Raw genomic sequence first — 18,489 nt, 5'->3', positions numbered from 1 at the left:
GCCGCCAGCAGCGGAGCGCACGCGCTTAACCGCTAAGCCACGGGGCCGGCCCTAAAGCATTATTTCTTATAGCAAAACTATGAAAACAATTTTAGCGTCTATCTATGGAGGAATGGATATTAAATCATAACATTTCCATATTATGTACTAGTTTGGACAAATGTCCAAAATATATTTTTGAATATGCAAAAAAGGTGAACAATATATAAATCACACACATTTAAAAAATACAAAAGAAAAAAAACCCAACTATGTAATCTCTCTCTCCCTATATATATAGTCTGGAAGGATAATCACACAACTATTAACAGTGATTACTCCTAGGGAATAGAAACAGGGATATGGAAAGAGAGGCATTTTACTTTTTCACGTGTATAGACCTAAATAACTTTAATTTATTAAAAAGATAGTGAGCATTCATTACATTTGTAAATCTGAAAAATGCAATGTGATTTTTTTAACTGCTTGATTCCATGATATCATATCTAGACTAGGTGCCTGAAATATTAAAACAACAAATGTATTTATAAAACATGAGCTATAGCTCCCATATGGTTCAGGCTCTGTACAGAGCTGAATTTGAATAATCATGGTCGAGAATCCAGAAAGAAATTACAAAGTAGTTCCAACTTTTACTTGCATGGGCTCAAAGAACATTAACCCCTTCTCCTACACTGTCCTGTAGCTCCTCTTGAGACTTTCTCATTCTAAATCCCCAGATTCTTCTCAGCCACAGTCCTCTCCTCCCTTTTATCAGCCTTTCTCATTCCATTACATAAATATCCTTCCAAGTCTCAGTTTTTTCTCTAGCAATTGTTCATCTTCTCCAACTCAAAAGATCCAAGAACCATGTTGGTGAAGGCTCTTCTTCACTTAGGGGTGAGGAAAAAGGTGGGGAACAGCTTGGCCTCATTCACATACTGGTCACACTGATTTCTCCAAATTTAGGATTTTGATTTTGTTAACTAATAATTGGTTCATGTGTTCTGTAGTTTATCTTCCCAACTGGATTGTCTTTGGGGAAAAAGTGGTAGGGGCATCACTGGCACTATTTTTACTCTTCACAGTACTTCTTATTGTCTGATCTGTTGACATAAAAGATTGTTAGAGGGGATCCTCAAAACTCACAGTGCCCTGGAGCTGCGGAGGTCCTCAGTTTGTCAAGGTGTAGCTGGTTTAGAATGCTAATTTCCAGGCTCACTCCCCAAGAGTCTAATTAAGGTTGCATTTCTTACAAGTTAGACGCTTTCTTTACAGCTCAGAACATTCTTAGGAATGTTCAAGATTGAGTAGTGCGCTATCTCACAGACTGGTCCCTACATAACCCTCCCAGCTCTTTTAGAAGGATGTTAGCACGGGACTCGGAGCTCGGGAACCATCTCATCACCCATTTGGGTACCTTACTTCATCTCTCTCACCCGTTTCCTTGTCTGCAAAGTGGGGATAGTCACACCGGCCTCACGGGACCTGATGTGGGGACTTATTGCAGGTACACAGCCCTCTTTTTTGTGTGTGTGAGGAAAATCAGCCCTGTGCTAACATCCATGCCAATCTTCCTCTTTTTTGCTGAGGAAGACTGGCCCTGCTCTAACATCCGTGCCCATCTTCCTCCACTTTATGTGGGACGACACCACAGCATGGCCTGACAAGCACTGCATCCGTGGGCGCCTGGGTTCCGGACTGGGGCCGCCAGCAGCGGAGCGCACACACTTAACCGCTATGCCACAGGCTTGCTCCAATACACAGCCCTTGTCTTTAGGGAGAAATCACCCAGCCCTGGTTCTTGCGGGGCTTCTATGGAAGAGGCTGACTCAGTTCTCTTTTGGCCCCAAAATGACATAAAGATGAGAGATTTCAACTTCGGAGATGTTTCCTCAGAAAGTACAGAGCTGTAAAAACAGAGTTGGGTAAGTGCGGCCAGCAGCTGCATCTTTTCTCGCCAACAAAGAATAATCCGTAGTCCACTCTTGTCTCTGGCACCTGAAGCTTTTAACTTGGGGGATACAACCCTGAGCCCGGGCCTTTAGGCAAGTCAAAAATCCTGAAGTGGTTATGCCTGTTTGGAGGTCTGCGAGGCACGAAGGGATGGAGAAAGGTGAAGCGAGCTGCTTTCTGGGTCACTTCTAACTGGCTGGCCCCCCACACCTAACACAGCTAAAACTTGCCGTCGCCATTTTGCAGGGTGGGCTGCGCAGGCTCTTGGCGCGACGCCCGCGCGCCTGGGCTGGAGAAGACGTGGAAGGCTTGGAGGCGGGGGAGCGCGCGCTACCAGGGGAAAGCACGCGTGCGCACGGGCGGCGGCGGCGGCGGAGGGGGTGGGGCCGGGGTACGAGTGCGCGTGCTCGGTGGGAGCCCGCGAAGTACCTGGAGGAGGTGGGGGGCGAGGTAGAAGGGAGTAATGTTGAAGAGCGCTTGCGCGGGAAGGCGACGGTCCGGGGAGGGGGGCTCCCGAGCACGCGCGCAGAGACGGGACTTGGTCAGCTCTCGCGAGAGCTTCAAGATGCTATATATGTGCGCAGGGAGCCCGCGTCCTTTCCCTGGTGTGATTCCGTCCTGCGCGGCTGTTTTGTGGAACAGTGGTCGTTTGTCTCCGTCCGCCTTCTCTCCCACCGAAGTGCGTGCCACCACCCCATGGAAGATTCGATGGACATGGACATGAGCCCCCTGAGGCCCCAGAACTATCTTTTCGGTAAGTGCTGGGGGGGCTGGAGCGAGGCCGAGCAGGCCTAGTGGCTTTGAGGTGGGGGGGGGGGCGGGAATTCTGAGGCCTGGGCCGGTGGAGAAAGGCAGGCAGGCTGGAGGCCTGGGGAGTGGGGCGCGAGCTGCCGGGGCCCTGCAGCCTGAGGGATGGGGAGCCAGGACAGGAGAGCCTGCGCGCCAAGGGTGGGACGGAGGGGCGGCCTGAAGCCTGGGGCGTGAGCGTCCGAGGCCCAGGGCCTTGGGGAAGGTGGAGCCGACAGGCTGAGGGTTCGGCGTTGCCTAGGGCGCACAGTCGAGCCCGGAGCGTGATTTCTTTTTAGGGGTGTGTGAGTTCGCAGGCTTCCGATTCCGCGCCGGTGTCTTCGGTGCTGGGCCTCGGCTTGGTGCAGGAGGTCGTGTGGGCTCGTCGTGTGAGCATGGGCCTCCTTTCCGGGGGAGAGGATACTTCAGCCTGGCGTTGTCCTCCGGCCTTGAGGCCTCAGGGTCAGGAGCTCTAGGGCCGAGAGTCGGCCCGGGTGCGTCGGCTGGTTACCGGGGGAGGGGAGGCCCGGCCGGGCGTGAGGAGGCCGCAACCGCTGGGAGCACGTGGTTGCCACGTGGTTGGGGCAAGGTGGGGGTGTGGGCGCTGCATCCGGGGCTCACTGATGTCCTGTCACCCCCGAGCCTGGGGTCCTGGGTTTTAGTTGAGGCTGTTGGGCGGGAAATGTTAGGTGAAGTGGCTGGTAGCGCCAGGATTCTGGAGGTCTTTGTTCATTGCTTAACATTTGCGTACTATGATGGTAGTTCTCATTTCTAGAGCCATTTTTCTGTCTTACCGCGATGGATGGAGTAGCCACTTTGCAGATGACGATACTGATGCTCAGAGAACTAAAGTGATTTAAAGAACGTTGCACTTGTAGGTAAATAGAGACTAGATCTAAACCAAGACCCTTGTCTCCAGAGCTGGTGCGTTATAAAGGATTGGTTTTTTGTTTTTTTGGAGAGGCCCATGGAGACAGTTTTCTTTGTGGCATCGAGCAAACAGTTTTTTTTTTTTTTTTTAAAGATGAGAAATGTGCCGAGAGTTCAGTTAGGTCGATAAGACCTGGTACTGTACTTGTAATTCTATACCAAGGTTTTGAGATCTCTCCCCCTCCTCAGCACACAGTGACATACTAAGGAGAGGCCTGGTTTGGCTTTCAATCGCAGTGAATTTGGTTGTTGAAGCCATTTCTTTGTGTCAGTCAGGCTTGGAAGTAAGCGCAAATCCTGCCCCAAATTTATTTTGTTTCTTTATATACCATGCTGAGATTTGTTAATTGAGCGATAACATTTAAACATATGCACCAGTAACTGTTAGATGGCAATTGAATGGAATCGTTTAAAGTTTCATTCTGATGGTATTTAAAACAATTTTCTTACTTGTGGAGTGGGAGTAGGTAACATGCACTATACATTAAGGCTTTTATTCTAGGCATCTTGAAGAGCTGAGGTTTCTGATCAATTTACACCCAAATATTTTTGTGTTAACCGTTTCTATTGGAAATATCTTTAGGATATATCTATTCTTTAAACATAATTTTTGAATGTGATTTAATGTACATCATTTCAGTTACTTGAAAGATGGAATGCTGGCCCCTTAACAAGTTTTAGGTCTTTGACATTTGTAGTTTTTCTGTTGTAAATACAAACTGTTCATGTAGGCATTTGTGTAACCATTCTCATTTCTAAATTTGCTGCTTTTCTTGGGAGTTGAGGTAGGTAATTTCAGCTTTTTTAAACAGTGGGATTTTACCAACATCGTACAATTTGGTTTCAGATACTTGTTTCAGTTACAGATTTACTAAATCTTTGAGCTTATTTCTGTCTGAGAATGGTAATAGTGTAGTTGAGAATCAAATAGTGTAATGGGAAAGTGGAATTTATAAAGCCCTAAGCCCTGTGTGGATGTTATATGATGTTTATACATGTTTGTGTTCAAGAGATCCAGAAAGAGATACTTCTGCCTTGCCTTCTGGTAGCCACAATAGTGAAAAACTAGTTCACAAATACTTTTTTAGTTACCCACACTGAAGTTTCATTGTTATTTTTTTCTCTGTTATCGTTGCTTTTTTCTTCATTTACAGGTTGTGAACTAAAGGCTGACAAAGATTATCACTTTAAGGTGGATAATGATGAAAATGAGCACCAGTTATCTTTAAGAACGGTACTTAAACTTTTCAAAATAAACTACTTAACCTTTGTCCATTTCAGTCTCTTAGTTCCTCCTCGTATGGCTTAATACTTAAGTATTTTTTATAACTGAGTGTTGTATATACCTGATTATACACCTCTGATAGAAAACCTGGCATTTTCACCACTCATTTGGTAATTATGTAAAGTCCAGTCACACTGTTGGTTCAGCTTTCCATATTTGTATACTTTGATGCCTCAGTTCCACTATAAAGCCCTTGAGGGTAGTGATAAATCTTTTGTGCCCTCCCACAGAGACTAGCCTCTGTTAGTGTCTAGACTGCTCAACTTGTAGTAGGTGGTCAATAAATGTTAGGTGATCCATACTGTGGATAGGTGGTGACATATACAACTATGTCATCAAATGCATTTTTATGCATTTGTTCAGATTTACTGAATATGAGAAATTGATGGGCAGGGTCAAATAAAAGTTGAAGACAACATTGTGCTCAAATTAGTTTTCCATCAGTGGTAATAATGAAAAGTTTATAGTTTTGTTTTTAAACAAACTTATTTTGGGGGGGAATTGTAAAAGAGTGGCAACTTAAAAGTTGAAGTACTATTTTTCTGTTCACAGGTCAGTTTAGGGGCTGGTGCAAAGGATGAATTGCACATCGTTGAAGCAGAGGCAATGAATTATGAAGGCAGTCCAATTAAAGTAACACTGGCAACTTTGAAAATGTCTGTACAGCCGACGGTAAGGACACTTTGGATTTTTGTCAAGGTCTAATTCTATTGCGTTAAAGGTAGGTATCATTTAGGTAACACCAAGGAGATAGAAAGGGGAATTAGGTTTGGTTCTTCCAGTAGTCACAGCTGCATCTTCTGTCACTAGGGTTAAATGATCAACTCTTGAACATGGTGGTTGCTGCTTGTTTATCAGAGGTGGAAAAATGGGTTCATTGGTTTGTTCATTTGGTTTACAGGTTTGCCTATAATCCTGTTACATAAATAATTTGTAGCTTATGAACAGGTTTATGCCAAACATTTAACCTTTTATTTTCGTTACAATATTTGGTGATATAAAAGTTTCTCTTTTTTAGGTTTCCCTTGGGGGCTTTGAAATAACACCACCTGTGGTCTTACGATTGAAGTGTGGTTCAGGGCCTGTGCATATTAGTGGACAGCACTTAGTAGGTATGTTATTTTTATGTATTATGTACTGTTTATTCTTTTTACTGCAGTTACTTTGTTCCCATTTTGGACTTTATAAAGCATGCTTAGTTCTAATACTAGTGTCTTTATAATAGGCTCATGCGAAACTAGTAATTTATAACTGGAAAAGCCTTTTTTTTGTTTTGCATTTAAAAACCTAGTAATAAGTATTAGCTCCCCAAATTCCTTTTTTGAAAATTTGTTTTTCTATTTGCTATTTTCCTAGTAGACTCACTTTTTAAACACTCATTACTATATATTGTCAGTGCCCTTTTTTCTGAGTTCTTGCTTCTTGGTGGAGTTTTAGTAGTGGCTAATAAAGAATTTTGTCTTAGCTGTGGAGGAAGATGCAGAGTCAGAAGATGAAGAGGAGGAGGATGTGAAACTCCTTAGTATATCTGGAAAGCGTTCTGCCCCTGGAAGTGGTAGCAAGGTTCCACAGGTATAGATGTAATTTACCACAGATATCTTATTCTGGAGTTAGTTTGGTGATTAGAATCAGCACTTGCTCATGAATATATACATATATTTTTTCCCCAAGAAAAAAGTAAAACTTGCTGCCGATGAAGATGATGATGACGAAGATGATGACGAAGATGATGATGAAGAGTAAGTAGTATGTTCTTAGAAACTTGACATAGTTACATGGGCGGAACTTTTAGGAAAATTATTTACCAAAGTCATCCTGTGGAATTAAATAGTAGTTTTAATTAAGTAAAGGGTAAATGGTTAGTGCTTGTCAGTTTGGGTTACATGAGCTGAGTTAAAGGATATTATCGGGACGGTGAACCTTAAAATATAGTGCATTGCGGATTTTCAGAAGGATAGAGTATGCAGCACTTCCCAAATGGATTTGACTAGGTACCTTTTTCCTGAGGAAGATTTAGTGGACACATTCCTGTACCCTAACAAGTCTGGTGTATTTTATGCTGAACAGCTTGTGATAAGTGGATTTGGTGGAAGGAGACTGTAAATCGCTCCAGCTACATTCATTTTGTAAGTTGTCACATGAGGATTTTTTTTCCCACAAAGGATTTTGGCCCATGGTTCTCTGGTCCTTATTGAGAAAATAAGATCCTGTAAGAGACTAGGATTTTCATGGAGAATTTAAAATTTGGTTGGAAACAAGATTTGATGGGTTTATTAAACTAGGTCAGGCTATGCTAAAGTTAATGCATGCTATGAAATAAAATGCTATTCATAATTGGTCTTTCGTATATGCAACAATAGAAGTCAGTAACTTCTAGTACATTGAATTTTTAGTTGCCTGTCAACATTGTCCCTGAGTCCTAAGTTTGTCTATATATATTTATTGAAAACAAAATTAAAATAGAATCTAAGGAAGACTGTGAGAACATGCACTAATTAATGATCGGATCTGGAAGTTAGGTTTTCAGTAACCTCAACTAGCCAAGCAGATAGTTCTTAAGGAAGACCTTTGAACATGACAGCAAAGGGAGAAAATAGGAAAAGGCTGAAAGAGTTAAATGCTTAAAAAATTCAAAATTACCTGCATGTCAAACTTATAAACAAATTCAATATAATTGGTGTTTGACTTATTACTTTAAGAAGATTTACCGTTAGTAAGAATTAAAATAATACACCCCAAGAGAAGAATGGGAAATGGGCTTAGAAAACAGAAATGAGAAATATGGATGGTGCTTAATTAGGCTTGAGTTTATTTAGTCTTTGGTGATTTCGAGTTACCTTTGTGTACATTTGCAAGTGAATGTCCGATAACATATTCACTGAGACTTTGGAGAGAGAGTCCCTTTCAGGAAGGTTTTGGAGTAGGACCTGATTGGGCTCTTGATTCTGCTTGGGCTTTGGAAGATTTCCTGTCGTTAAAATGGGGGTAATTCCTCATGTACTCACAATCTAAGATAGTTTGTGTTCTTGTTGTCTATGTCTCCTCTAAGTTGTCTTAAATTAGGTAGTGAGGGAGGAATGAAAAGTATAGATCTTGTCAAGGTCCAAATCAGTAAGTTTTCATACAAGGAAAGAAAGGGTTGTCATATGCATCGGTAGGGACAGTTAGTGGAGACCTTGAGGGTAACAAGTCTTAGTAGAAAATTGCACTAGTTAGGGGGCAGTGAAAATGTCAGATGCCTCAAGGTTTGTTAGTTGAAATAGTTATTATGTGGAAATGATAAGCCATGGTCCCAGAAGAATTGGAACTCACAAGATAAAAGAGAAATCGATAGGTCCTGTTTGGGGGATGGAAAGTATGGTGTGGGGTTAGTTGACTGCTATTGATGTAAGCAAGAAAAACAAACCCATTTAGTGCATTAAAAGTTAGAAACTTAATATAATGTGTGGTCCTCCATAAAAATACTCTTTTCCCTGTTTTATTAGGGGATATCCTAATAAAACTGGTTACAATAGTGGTTTTATAGAAATCATTGTAATCTTGTTTCTAGTATGGGGAGGCACATGTAGGAATGGGGTTCTAAGGCCAAAATTGACAAAAACACTTTCAAAGATCACTTAAAGACTGTATTTTTTATATGGCTTTATGTATATTATACAATGCTTGCTCTAGTTAACACGGTAAATTTTACTGCCCCAGTTTTGGGAAGATGGGTGTTTCTTTGGTTTCGCATAGATGAAGCTCCTCCTGTTTTATATTTAAAGTGTGGAAAATGGGGGGCCGGCCTGGTGACGGACGTAGTGGTTAAGTGCGTGTGCTGTGCTTCGGCAGCCCGGGGTTCGCAGGTTCGGATCCCGGGTGTGGACTGACACACTGCTTGTAAAGCCACGCTGTGGCAGCATCTCATATAAAGCAGAGGAAGATGGGCATGGATGTTGGCCCAGGGCCAGTTTTCCTCAGCAAAAAAAAAATGAAGTGTGGAAAAGAAACATTTTGGTCAGTATGTAATATTTGGTTTGTGAAGTAATTAAAACATGAACCGGTTCTACTGTTTGTTAGTATAGACTTTGTGGGCTTCTACAGTGATTGGATATCCCCCCCAATTCACCCCGTTAAAGTGTACAATTCTGTGGTTTTTAGTATATGCACAGTTGTGCAGCTGTTGCCACAATTTGAGAACATTTCAGCACCTCAGAAAGAAACCATGCTATAACCCCTCATCTTCCCCAGCTCTAGTCAACCACTAATGTACTTTGTTGTGTATAGATTTGCCTAGTTTGGATGTTGCATGTAAATGGAGTCATACAATATCTGCTCTTTTGTGACTGGTTTCTTTCACTTACCACAATGTTTTTAAGCTTCATCCATGTTGTAGCTTGTACCAGTACTTGTACTTGTCTTTGTTACTGAGTTGTGAGAATTTTTTTATGTTATTTTGGAAACAAGTCTCGTATCACATATGATTTGCAAATATTTTCTCCCATTGTGTGGGTTGTCTTTCTAATCTCTTGATGGTGTCCTTCGCACAACAGTTTAATTTTCACGTCTGGTTTATCTCTTGTTGATTGTGCTTTTGGTGCCAAACCTAAGAAACCATTTCCAAATCTTGTAAAAGTTTTACAGTTTTAGCTCTTATATTTAGATTTTTGTTTAGTTTTGAATTTATTTTTGTATATGATGAGAGGTGAGGGCCAACTTCATTTTACATGTGGATATCCAGCTGTCCCAGCACCATTTGTTACAGACTTCTTTCCCCTATTGAATGGTCTTGGCACTCTTGTGGAAAATAATTACCATAAATATATAGGTCTATTTCTGGACTCTTCAGTTCCATTCTCTTGATGTGTGTGTGTCTTTATGCCAGTAAAATAATGTCTTGATTTCTGTTACTTTGATTTTTATAGAGTTCTGTTCGAAATCACTAAGCGTGAACCCTCCAACTTTGTTCTTTTTCCAGATTGTTTTTGGGTTCCTTGAATTTCGATAAGAATTTTAGGATAGATGTCTACAGAGAAGCCAGCTGGGGTTCTTTCAGAGATTGTATTGAATCCCTAGATTATTTGGAGAGAGTTGCCACCTTAGCAGTATTATATGTACTGATGCATGAACATGGGTTGTGTTTCTATTTATTTATTTCAACTACCTCCCCCTCAATTTTAATTTTTTAATTTTTATTCTTTTTAGTTGTAAAAAACATAACAGTATTTACCATCTTAACCATTTTTCAAGCGTACTGTTCAGTAGTGTTAATCATATTCACATTGTTGTGTAACAGATCTCAAACTCTTTAGTCTAGTAGTACTGAAACTAAACCCATTGAAGAAAAAAGACCCATTTTCACCTCTCCTCAACACCTGGCAACCACCAATCTACTTTTGGTTTCTATAAAGAGTTTGACTTTAGATGCCTGATGTAAGTGGAATAATACAGTATTGTCTTTTTGTGACTGTCTTGTTTCACTTAGCATGTCCTCAGTTTATTCATGTGTAGCATGTGACAGAATTTCCTTTAAGACTATTTCATTATATTTATATATGACATTTTCGTGATCCATTTAACTGTTGGTGGACATTTGGGTTGCTTCCATCTCTTGGCAATTGTGAATAATGCTGCATTGAACATGAGTGTGCAGATATCTCTAAGTTCCTACTTTCAGTTCTTTTGTCAACCCCTAAAGTTTGAAAGTTCTTAATGTCTTGATCAACTAAACTTGTGGGTTCATCCAATTTCTTGATAGGCTTTTAGGGTTTGTGAGTGCATTGAATCAGTAATAATGACTTATTTCATTGTAGTGATGATGATGATGATTTTGATGAGGAGGAAGCTGAAGAAAAAGCTCCAGTAAAGAAAGTAAGTAGAATACAATGCTGAAAGATTGTCAGAGATAGCTAATAACAGAAAATGATGGAAATTTTTTAGTGCTATTTATTTGTTTTATTGTTAATGAAAGCTGGCTAGGGTGGAGATGATGATCTTAAATACTTAAAATTGGTCCTGAGTATGGCTGTCCTGAAAACTTTCCTAATAGTGGGGAATGATCTATTTTCTTTATCCATGTGGCCTTCTCCCTCTTTGTTAGCCCTTTTGCAACCTTTTGTCAAAATGATTGTTTCGCCTTAACCTGACTGCTGCTTTCCTTACATGGTTTGGGGCAATTTATTTTCACTGATTGTCATGTGGGGGGCATTGATTAAGATTAATTTCTAATTGCAGTCTATACGAGATACTCCAGCCAAAAATGCACAAAAATCGAACCAGAATGGAAAAGACTCCAAACCATCAACACCAAGATCAAAAGTAAGTGGCAACATAAACACACAAATACAGGCTTCATTGAAGTAGTTAGAAAAGTTAAAGGTTCTACTGTGGAAGAATCTAGTCTGTCTGAAATTTGATAGTCCTTTGGAGAACACCTGTAACTGGTATCTGAAGAGCTAAAATGTGCTTGTTGGTAATCATTGATATATATGGCTGCTGGCTTTCTAGTGGGGGAGAAAGCTAATAGATTTTTATTGTGATATTAACAGTTGTCTCCTATAAGGGATCTTACTTGTTGAGAGGTATATTTATCACATAGTGCAGTTTCTCAACCCTGGCTGCATATTAGAACCAAGTAGGGAGCTTAAAAGAACCCCAGTACCTGGGCTTGGAGATTATCATTTGCAGTGGGGCTTTGCATGGGCCCCAGGCATCAGTCAAGCTGCGTTGATTTTATTGCCTCTTTTTTTGGGGGCCTTCTGGTTTCATTTTTGATGGTATACTTTAAGTGTAGAACTTACCTGGTATTGAATATAAAGGCTCCAACTATTCCTATTCCTTTCTTAAGGAATGATTTTAAGAGCAAAAAATTATTGTTCAGACATGAATTCATTTATGATACAGTAACTCAACTCTGGTTGTATACTTGTTTTTACAAAGAAGGATTGTAAGAATTTTATTTATTGAGAAAATCTAGGTGGGATGGGTTGGGTTTCTTTTTGTTTGTTTGGTGAGGAAGATTGGCCCTGAGCTAACATCTGTGCCAGTCTTCCTCTGTTTTTGTATGTGGTGGCCACCACAGCATGGCTTTGATGAGTGGTGTAGGTTGGCACCCGGGATCCGAACCCCTGAACCCCAGGCCGCAGAAGTGGAGTGTGCCAAACTTAATCACTGTGCCACCAGGCCCGCCCCAGGATGAGTTTTTTAAGAGCTGTACTCTTCTGACCTTTTGAAATTCAACTTTTTTTCCCCCCCAGGGTCAAGAATCCTTCAAAAAACAGGAAAAAACTCCTAAAACACCAAAAGGACCTAGTTCTGTAGAAGACATTAAAGCAAAAATGCAAGCAAGTATAGAAAAAGTGAGTAAAATTATCTTTCTTAAAGGAACTAGATAGGTTTAGTTCCCCCCTCCCTCAAATTATACTTTTCCGGGGATTTGGAACAGGACTCTTCCTTATTTTTTTATCCTTAATATACTTGCCCCTTTTGTGTTGCGAAGTTTTTTCAAAAATGGATTACTAGTTACTTAACATTCATTTGTAATCTCTGTGGTGATTTTTTTTTACGTATTTGAAATTACATATGCTTGTTTTCCATTATAAAAGAAATACAAGTGAGTTGGTTGTTAAGATAACCTTCTGACCTTAAATGTTAAAATGAGATCAGGGAGAACACTTTGCTTGTTCTTCTGGTTGTAAAATGCTGCAGAACCAGCAGAGGGCGTATGAGTCTTTTATAAAATTGCAAATGGCTGGAAAAGTAGAGACTGGTTGATGTTATAGTTTAAAAAAAAATTTCTCATGATTGACTCTAGTCAAAAATATTTTCCAACAAATTGAATCACTTCTATTTGCCTTTTGACACCAAGGTGTCACCAGTCAAGACATGTGGTAATATCTTGAATTTTTGAGTGACTAATAGGCTTACATTTAGTCTCCTTTTGTTACAAATAGTGGAAACGTGAGAAGGGGATTAGCTCTTGTCTTGCTATTTACTTGAATTGGGGACTAAACTAAACTTGAGTGAACTCGGGACTCTTGGAATAATGGGTTTACATGTCTTAACACATTTGAGAGAAGCTTTATTTCCATGAATACTACTTTTAGACTCCAGTTATTGAGAATAAGTGTGGAATGGTGAGGAAAAGTTGCTGACTTCTTTCCCCATGTTTTTCTTGTACTTTCTAGGTTCTACATGGCTTCAGTAGGTTTCCTTTCCTTGTGTATTGATGAGTCAATTGGAAAAATAACGTTTTAGAACCAGAATGTATTTCTTGATTTTTGCTTTAGTACTGCTGTAAACCTTTTAGCCTTCCTGGTATCACTGCTTTCTTGATTTTTATTCCTTGCATACAGTGCTAAAATATGACATCTTTTAGATACCCCTCCCCCCCATTTTAATATGGTCCTATCTCCTTGGTTTAATTGCAGGCGCATTGAACAATCCTGGGCACTACTGGTAAATTAAGCCCAAAGATGGGGAGAGAGGAAAAGGAGAGACAAATATAGTCCATACTGAGTATCATCAACAATCCAGACTGAAGTCTTCTATTTTAATCTCAATCCCCTTTCCTGATTTGCCACCCACTCATGCCCCCTTCCAGGCTGGAAGCAATCTCACTTGATCTCCTAAAGCACTTTCTTTTGACTGCTGTGGTTCAGTGAACCTTAAACTTTGCTTTCTCTAACTTGTGCATTTGCCTCACCTCTGATCATGTTTTAATCACCTTTGTATCTCCCTAGCTGCTCAATAAATATTTGAATGAATCAAATAAGAATGTATGTGACAGTAATTTAAAACTGGAAATTATAGCGAGGTTTGTTTTCTAGGTGTTAGCTGCAATTAAGTATCTTATACTATACCTGATTCGTAACGTATTTTGTGCCATGGTCCTTCTGGCATTTGTGAAGCCGCCTTGATCTTTTTAAAAATGCATAAAAGATTCAGGTTACAAAGAAAATCAAAATTTAGTTACCAAATAAGAAACACAAGTGATATACCTAGTACATTATATAAGATAATTCCAAAGTGTGGTAAATATAAATGTTTGAGTGTATTTCCAATAATTTAATGCTTTGAAAATATTTGGTGATGAAATATTTTGAAAATAATTTGGTGCAATACTATTGTGGTTTCTTCCCTCTGTCCATAATTGAAGGTAATGCCAAATTTTAGAGATTAGTGAAATGTAATAACTAATTTTTCCCCCCATTTGCCTTCATATACTGCCTGAATTGACTCCCAAGTTAGCATTGCGCTGGACCTAGGTTCTTAGTATGTATCAATTCATCTTTTAACAATTTGGGTCACTTATATATATGGTACTCAAAAGGGGTATACATTTGTTTTGTATTGGGTTCTGGGGGTAGAGGGTGGTGATAAAACTGACTTTGATAATACAGTAGCAGTCAAGTTGACATATTTGAGTGCCTGAAGAATCTCAATTCTAGCTTATACTTGTATTTTTCAAGAGGCTGTGGAGAATTTGAAACTTTGACAGACCTATAAGTATGGTAGTACTATGCAAGACCAAGGTACTAATATGTTGGTCAATAGGTCTTTCTGGGCCTAAAGAGACTTTCAGTATTAAAATGAAAGAGTTGAAGAGACAAGGTGTGAACCAATGATCCATGTTATAGTCTGCAAATCTTTGAGGCATTTCAAAATGATATCTGCCTCAAAAACAGTGTTTTTATACTTACCTTTAATAATGCTTTTGTCTCAATAGGGTGGTTCTCTTCCCAAAGTGGAGGCCAAGTTCATCAATTATGTGAAGAATTGCTTCCGGATGACTGACCAGGAGGTAACTGAATTTTCTGGAGACATGACAAAAGTCAAAAATTGTTATTGTGATTTATTATGATTCTTCTTTTAGTCTCTCTAAGTGTTGGCTTCCTTTAAAAGGTTCCTAACCACAGACAATACTTCAGATTAAATACATGGAAACTCTTAAGAATTTAGTTGGAGGAGACTGAGAAGATGACTTTTTTAGTACATTTTCCCCAGCTTTTATATAGTTGGTAAATTCTTTCTTGGTTACTGAACTCAGTTTTACTTTTGGTTTTGTGTTGGCTAAGGAAATGAGCTGTGGTTTTCTTTGCTCTGCCCCATTTGGCTACTTGGGGCAGTCTGGTCTTTGCTTTCTTTTGAGTTGGCAGAGAGAACCATTTTCTCCATAGATCTTATGGGAAACACATTTTGCTGAAATCAACGTAAAGTGTAAAATCTGGAAGCAAGAAGCCAAATTGTAGTTAATAGATTAACTTGAGTCAGCTGTTAGATTTTGTATTTCTTACATGTGAAGATATTTTGTCAATAGAGGGAAATTCACACACTTATTTTTTTACTGTCTTGTTTACAGTTGTTGACTCAGGCTGTAAAGGAAATGTAAAAGCAGCTACATAAGGTTGCTAGACGTCATGTGTATACAGGATATATCTTGTGTTTAATGGTTTTTGTCAGGACTTCCTAAATCTCCTATATTCAGCTTTTTACAATGAATTAAGAAATTTGTCAGCTATTTTTCTGCCACAGTATTTAGTACTTAAATCACTTATATGGCAGTACTATTCTTAGGTTTGAAATCCTTTGAGTGGTTCAACACTGTTGACAGTTGTGTTTACCCTTGATTGACGTGGCCTTGAGATGATCAAATTGAATCTTTTCAATTCTTTTGGTTGCTACTTTTGTTTTTGTGTATATTTGAACCCCCAACTGCAAGTGTAAATTATGTGAATTTTCTGAATAGTTGACATTTATTAAATGTAAAAGTTGTTTTGAAACTCTGCAGTATGCAGTTAATTCAATATTGAAAATAGTGGCAAGTCAGATATAAACCAGCATGTACTAATGGTAAGCGTAAGAGATATATGATTTCTTCAACTAGTACCAAAGAAAGTGACAAAATAAAATTTTTTTTTTTTTTTTGAGGAAGATTGGCCCTGAGCTAACATCTGCCAACCCTCCTCTTTTTGCTGAGGAAGACTGGCCCTGGGCTAACATCCATGCCCATTTTCCTCCATTTTATATGGGGAGCCTGCCACAGCATGGCCTGACAAGTAGCACGTTGGTGCGTGCCCGGGATCCGAACCTGCGGACCCCGGGCCGCCACAGCAGAGTGGGCGCACTTAACTGCTTATGCTACCAGGCCGGCCCCCAAAATAAAATTTTTGATAAAGAAAAATTCAGATAAAGTAATAACAGCCAAAGTTGAAAGGGCCTTCCACTCAGTACTATAACATTAGTCTTGCAGCTGAAATGACTGACCTCAAACTCACTGCTGTCGTGGGCTGGCCTGGTGGTATAGTGGTTAAGTTTGCGTGCTCCGCTCTGGTGGCCTGGGGTTTCCAGCTTCGGATCCCGGGTGCAGCACCACTTACTCAAGCCATGCTGTGGCGGTGTCCCGTACAAGGTAGAGGAAGATGGGCACAGGTGTTAGCCCAGGGCCAGTCTTCCTCAGCAAAATGATTGGCAACAGATGTTAGCTCAGGGCTAATCTTCCTCACCAAAAAATAAAACAAAAAAAACAAACTCATTACTGTCAGAAGTATTTTGACTCCAAAACTGAAAGCATATTTTCAAGTGCCAGGATGAAATTTCTGCAATAATAAAAAATGTAATAGTTCAATTTACTGTTAGAGATTAACAAAACTCTGAATGCCTCAGGTTTTTATGGCATAGCTATAGATGCAAGTAATCACAGTGTATGAAAAAGTTTCCCATTGCAATTTTTCTTGTGAATATGGCATAGCTATAGATGCAAGTAATCACAGTGTATGAAAAAGTTTCCCATTGCAATTTTTCTTGTGAAACAGTTTCTTGTGAAACAGTTGCTTGTGAGGATTTGGCTAGTAAAATCTCTTCCAGATGGGATTTGAGAAATAATAGCAAATTTTTGCAGAAACTAGAATTAAGAGTTAATGAAAAAAATTGTACTGCTTTTTGTGGAGAGACTTCAGATACAAGTTTTGGTGAATGTTTGTGCAAAAGTGCAAACAATGTTTATTCAGAGTTGAAGGAACGTGAATGATTCTACAGAAGACATGTGCTGTCCTCATGTACTGATACTGGTCAAGCAGCATCTGATGTTTCTTTCGGCATTGGAGTGTCATAAAATGGTTCTTTAGCGATTATGTTGAACTGAATGATTAGAGAGGATTTTTGTGATATTTGTTGACATTTGGTGTTCAGTTCCCTTCCATTTGAAACCCAAGGGCTGTGTGTTAACAGTAGCTGAGAGAATCCTATATATTTGAAGCGCTGAAATCATACTTTTGAAGAAAAGGCCCTAAAAGTTCTTTGTGACATTTTTAATAATCCGTTGAGTAAAACCTACCTACTTCTTGTTCATAGTTTTAAATATCTCTTTAGCAGTAGGATTATGTAAATTTAAAGAAGAGCAAACTCATTGAAGTACTCCGTTGGTTTAAAGGAACTTGTTGAAACCTTCAAAGAGGTGACAAAAACATCAAGACTGTTCTTAAAAGAACAGTATTTATGAATAGGAAAAGAAATGCCAGCTTGAAGTAGATAATACTGTACTTATGACTATCATTTGAAATGGATTTTTCATCTAAAGAATTGATACTTTACGTGGATGTTACTAAATATCAACATAAGAACAAGTAGAATCCTCATGTTGAAGGAGGACAGAAGTTTTGGGCGATGCTCTTTTTTTTTTGTCAGTAGACAATGTTTTAAATCATTAGGAGATTTCAAGAATGGAAAAGCAAGCTATGTCATGGAAGATGAATTTATTATTGTGTGTCCCATGTACACATGCATAGGCTTAGAAGTAAATATATTTTACTTCTGTGTTTTCATTTGTTAAATCTGGCAGCCCTAAAGCAGATGACATTGAGGCAACATTGGCTAAACTGGTCTCTATCTTTCCTCTTGATTTCCTTAACTAAAGATACCTAAGCTGTTAAATGTGTATTAGTATAATTGACTTTGCTTACAAAGAATCACATTATTTTGTGTCTGAATTTGAAGTACTTGAAATTAAATTATGTTTGAGTATGTTTCCTTGAAATGATTTCTTAATTATCTAGAGTGAACCTTTATGGCGGTAGACTGAAAAATAGATATGTTGAACTGTACACAGAGACGTGGCTTAATTGATTGGTGTTTGTGAAGTGCTGTGGTTCTTTAACCACATTTCTTTTTTTTTTTCCCAGGCTATTCAAGATCTCTGGCAGTGGAGGAAGTCTCTTTAAGAAAATAGTTTAAACAGTTTGTTAAAATTTTCCGTCTTATTTCATTTCTGTAACAGTTGATATCTCGCTGTCCTTTTTATAATGCAGAGTGAGAACTTTCCCTACCGTGTCTGATAAATGTTGTCCAGGTTCCATTGCCAAGAATGTGTTGTCCAAAATGCCTGTTTAGTTTTTAAAGATGGAACTCCACCCTTTGCTTGGTTTTAAGTATGTATGGAATGTTATGATAGGACATAGTAGTAGTGGTGGTCAGACAAATGGAAATGGTGGGGAGACAAAAATATACATGTGAAATAAACTCAGTATTTTAATAAAGTAGCACTGTTTCTCTTTCTGTTATTTACCATCTTTATGTTT

At 39.3% G+C, this 18,489-nt stretch overlaps 1 protein-coding gene across 3 annotated transcripts; it reads left to right on the top strand.

Moving 5' to 3' along the window:
* The first annotated feature begins 2,522 nt into the window (after positions 1-2,522).
* On the top strand, positions 2,523-18,450 carry NPM1 (nucleophosmin 1). 3 transcript variants are annotated; one of them, XM_087429432.1, is made up of 11 exons: positions 2,523-2,689; positions 4,806-4,885; positions 5,489-5,608; positions 5,955-6,048; positions 6,402-6,508; positions 6,608-6,645; positions 10,738-10,786; positions 11,150-11,233; positions 12,172-12,273; positions 14,643-14,717; positions 18,094-18,450. In XM_087429432.1, the coding sequence occupies exons 1-11, from the start codon at positions 2,632-2,634 to the stop codon at positions 18,130-18,132; spliced, it is 846 nt and encodes a 281-aa protein (XP_087285558.1). In that variant the 5' UTR covers positions 2,523-2,631; the 3' UTR covers positions 18,133-18,450. The 3 variants fall into 3 exon arrangements, with proteins under 3 accessions (XP_087285558.1, XP_014641594.1, XP_004428585.1); XM_014786108.2 differs by having other exon boundaries at positions 6,608-6,675; positions 10,729-10,786; XM_004428528.2 differs by lacking the exons at positions 14,643-14,717; positions 18,094-18,450 and adding an exon at positions 13,345-13,691 and having other exon boundaries at positions 6,608-6,675; positions 10,729-10,786.
* Positions 18,451-18,489: the final 39 nt, after the last annotated feature.

This window comes from Ceratotherium simum, chromosome 4 (genome assembly GCF_057802395.1).
Source record: "Ceratotherium simum simum isolate JZ-2026a chromosome 4, ASM5780239v1, whole genome shotgun sequence".
Taxonomy (NCBI): domain Eukaryota; kingdom Metazoa; phylum Chordata; class Mammalia; order Perissodactyla; family Rhinocerotidae; genus Ceratotherium; species Ceratotherium simum.
Note: the sequence above shows the minus strand (reverse complement) of the source record. Positions and strands in the feature narration are given on the sequence as shown.

What these genes read in the sequence shown, in the direction of transcription:
- NPM1 (XM_014786108.2), top strand. Translation starts at nt 2,632, where the DNA reads ATGGAAGATTCGATGGACATGGACATGAGCCCCCTGAGGCCCCAGAAC. An exon ending in AAATGTCTGTACAGCCGACG is followed by an intron (nt 5,609 to 5,954) that starts GTAAGGACACTT and finishes TCTCTTTTTTAG; the next exon opens with GTTTCCCTTGGGGGCTTTGA. An exon ending in AAAAAGCTCCAGTAAAGAAA is followed by an intron (nt 10,787 to 11,149) that starts GTAAGTAGAATA and finishes TTCTAATTGCAG; the next exon opens with TCTATACGAGATACTCCAGC.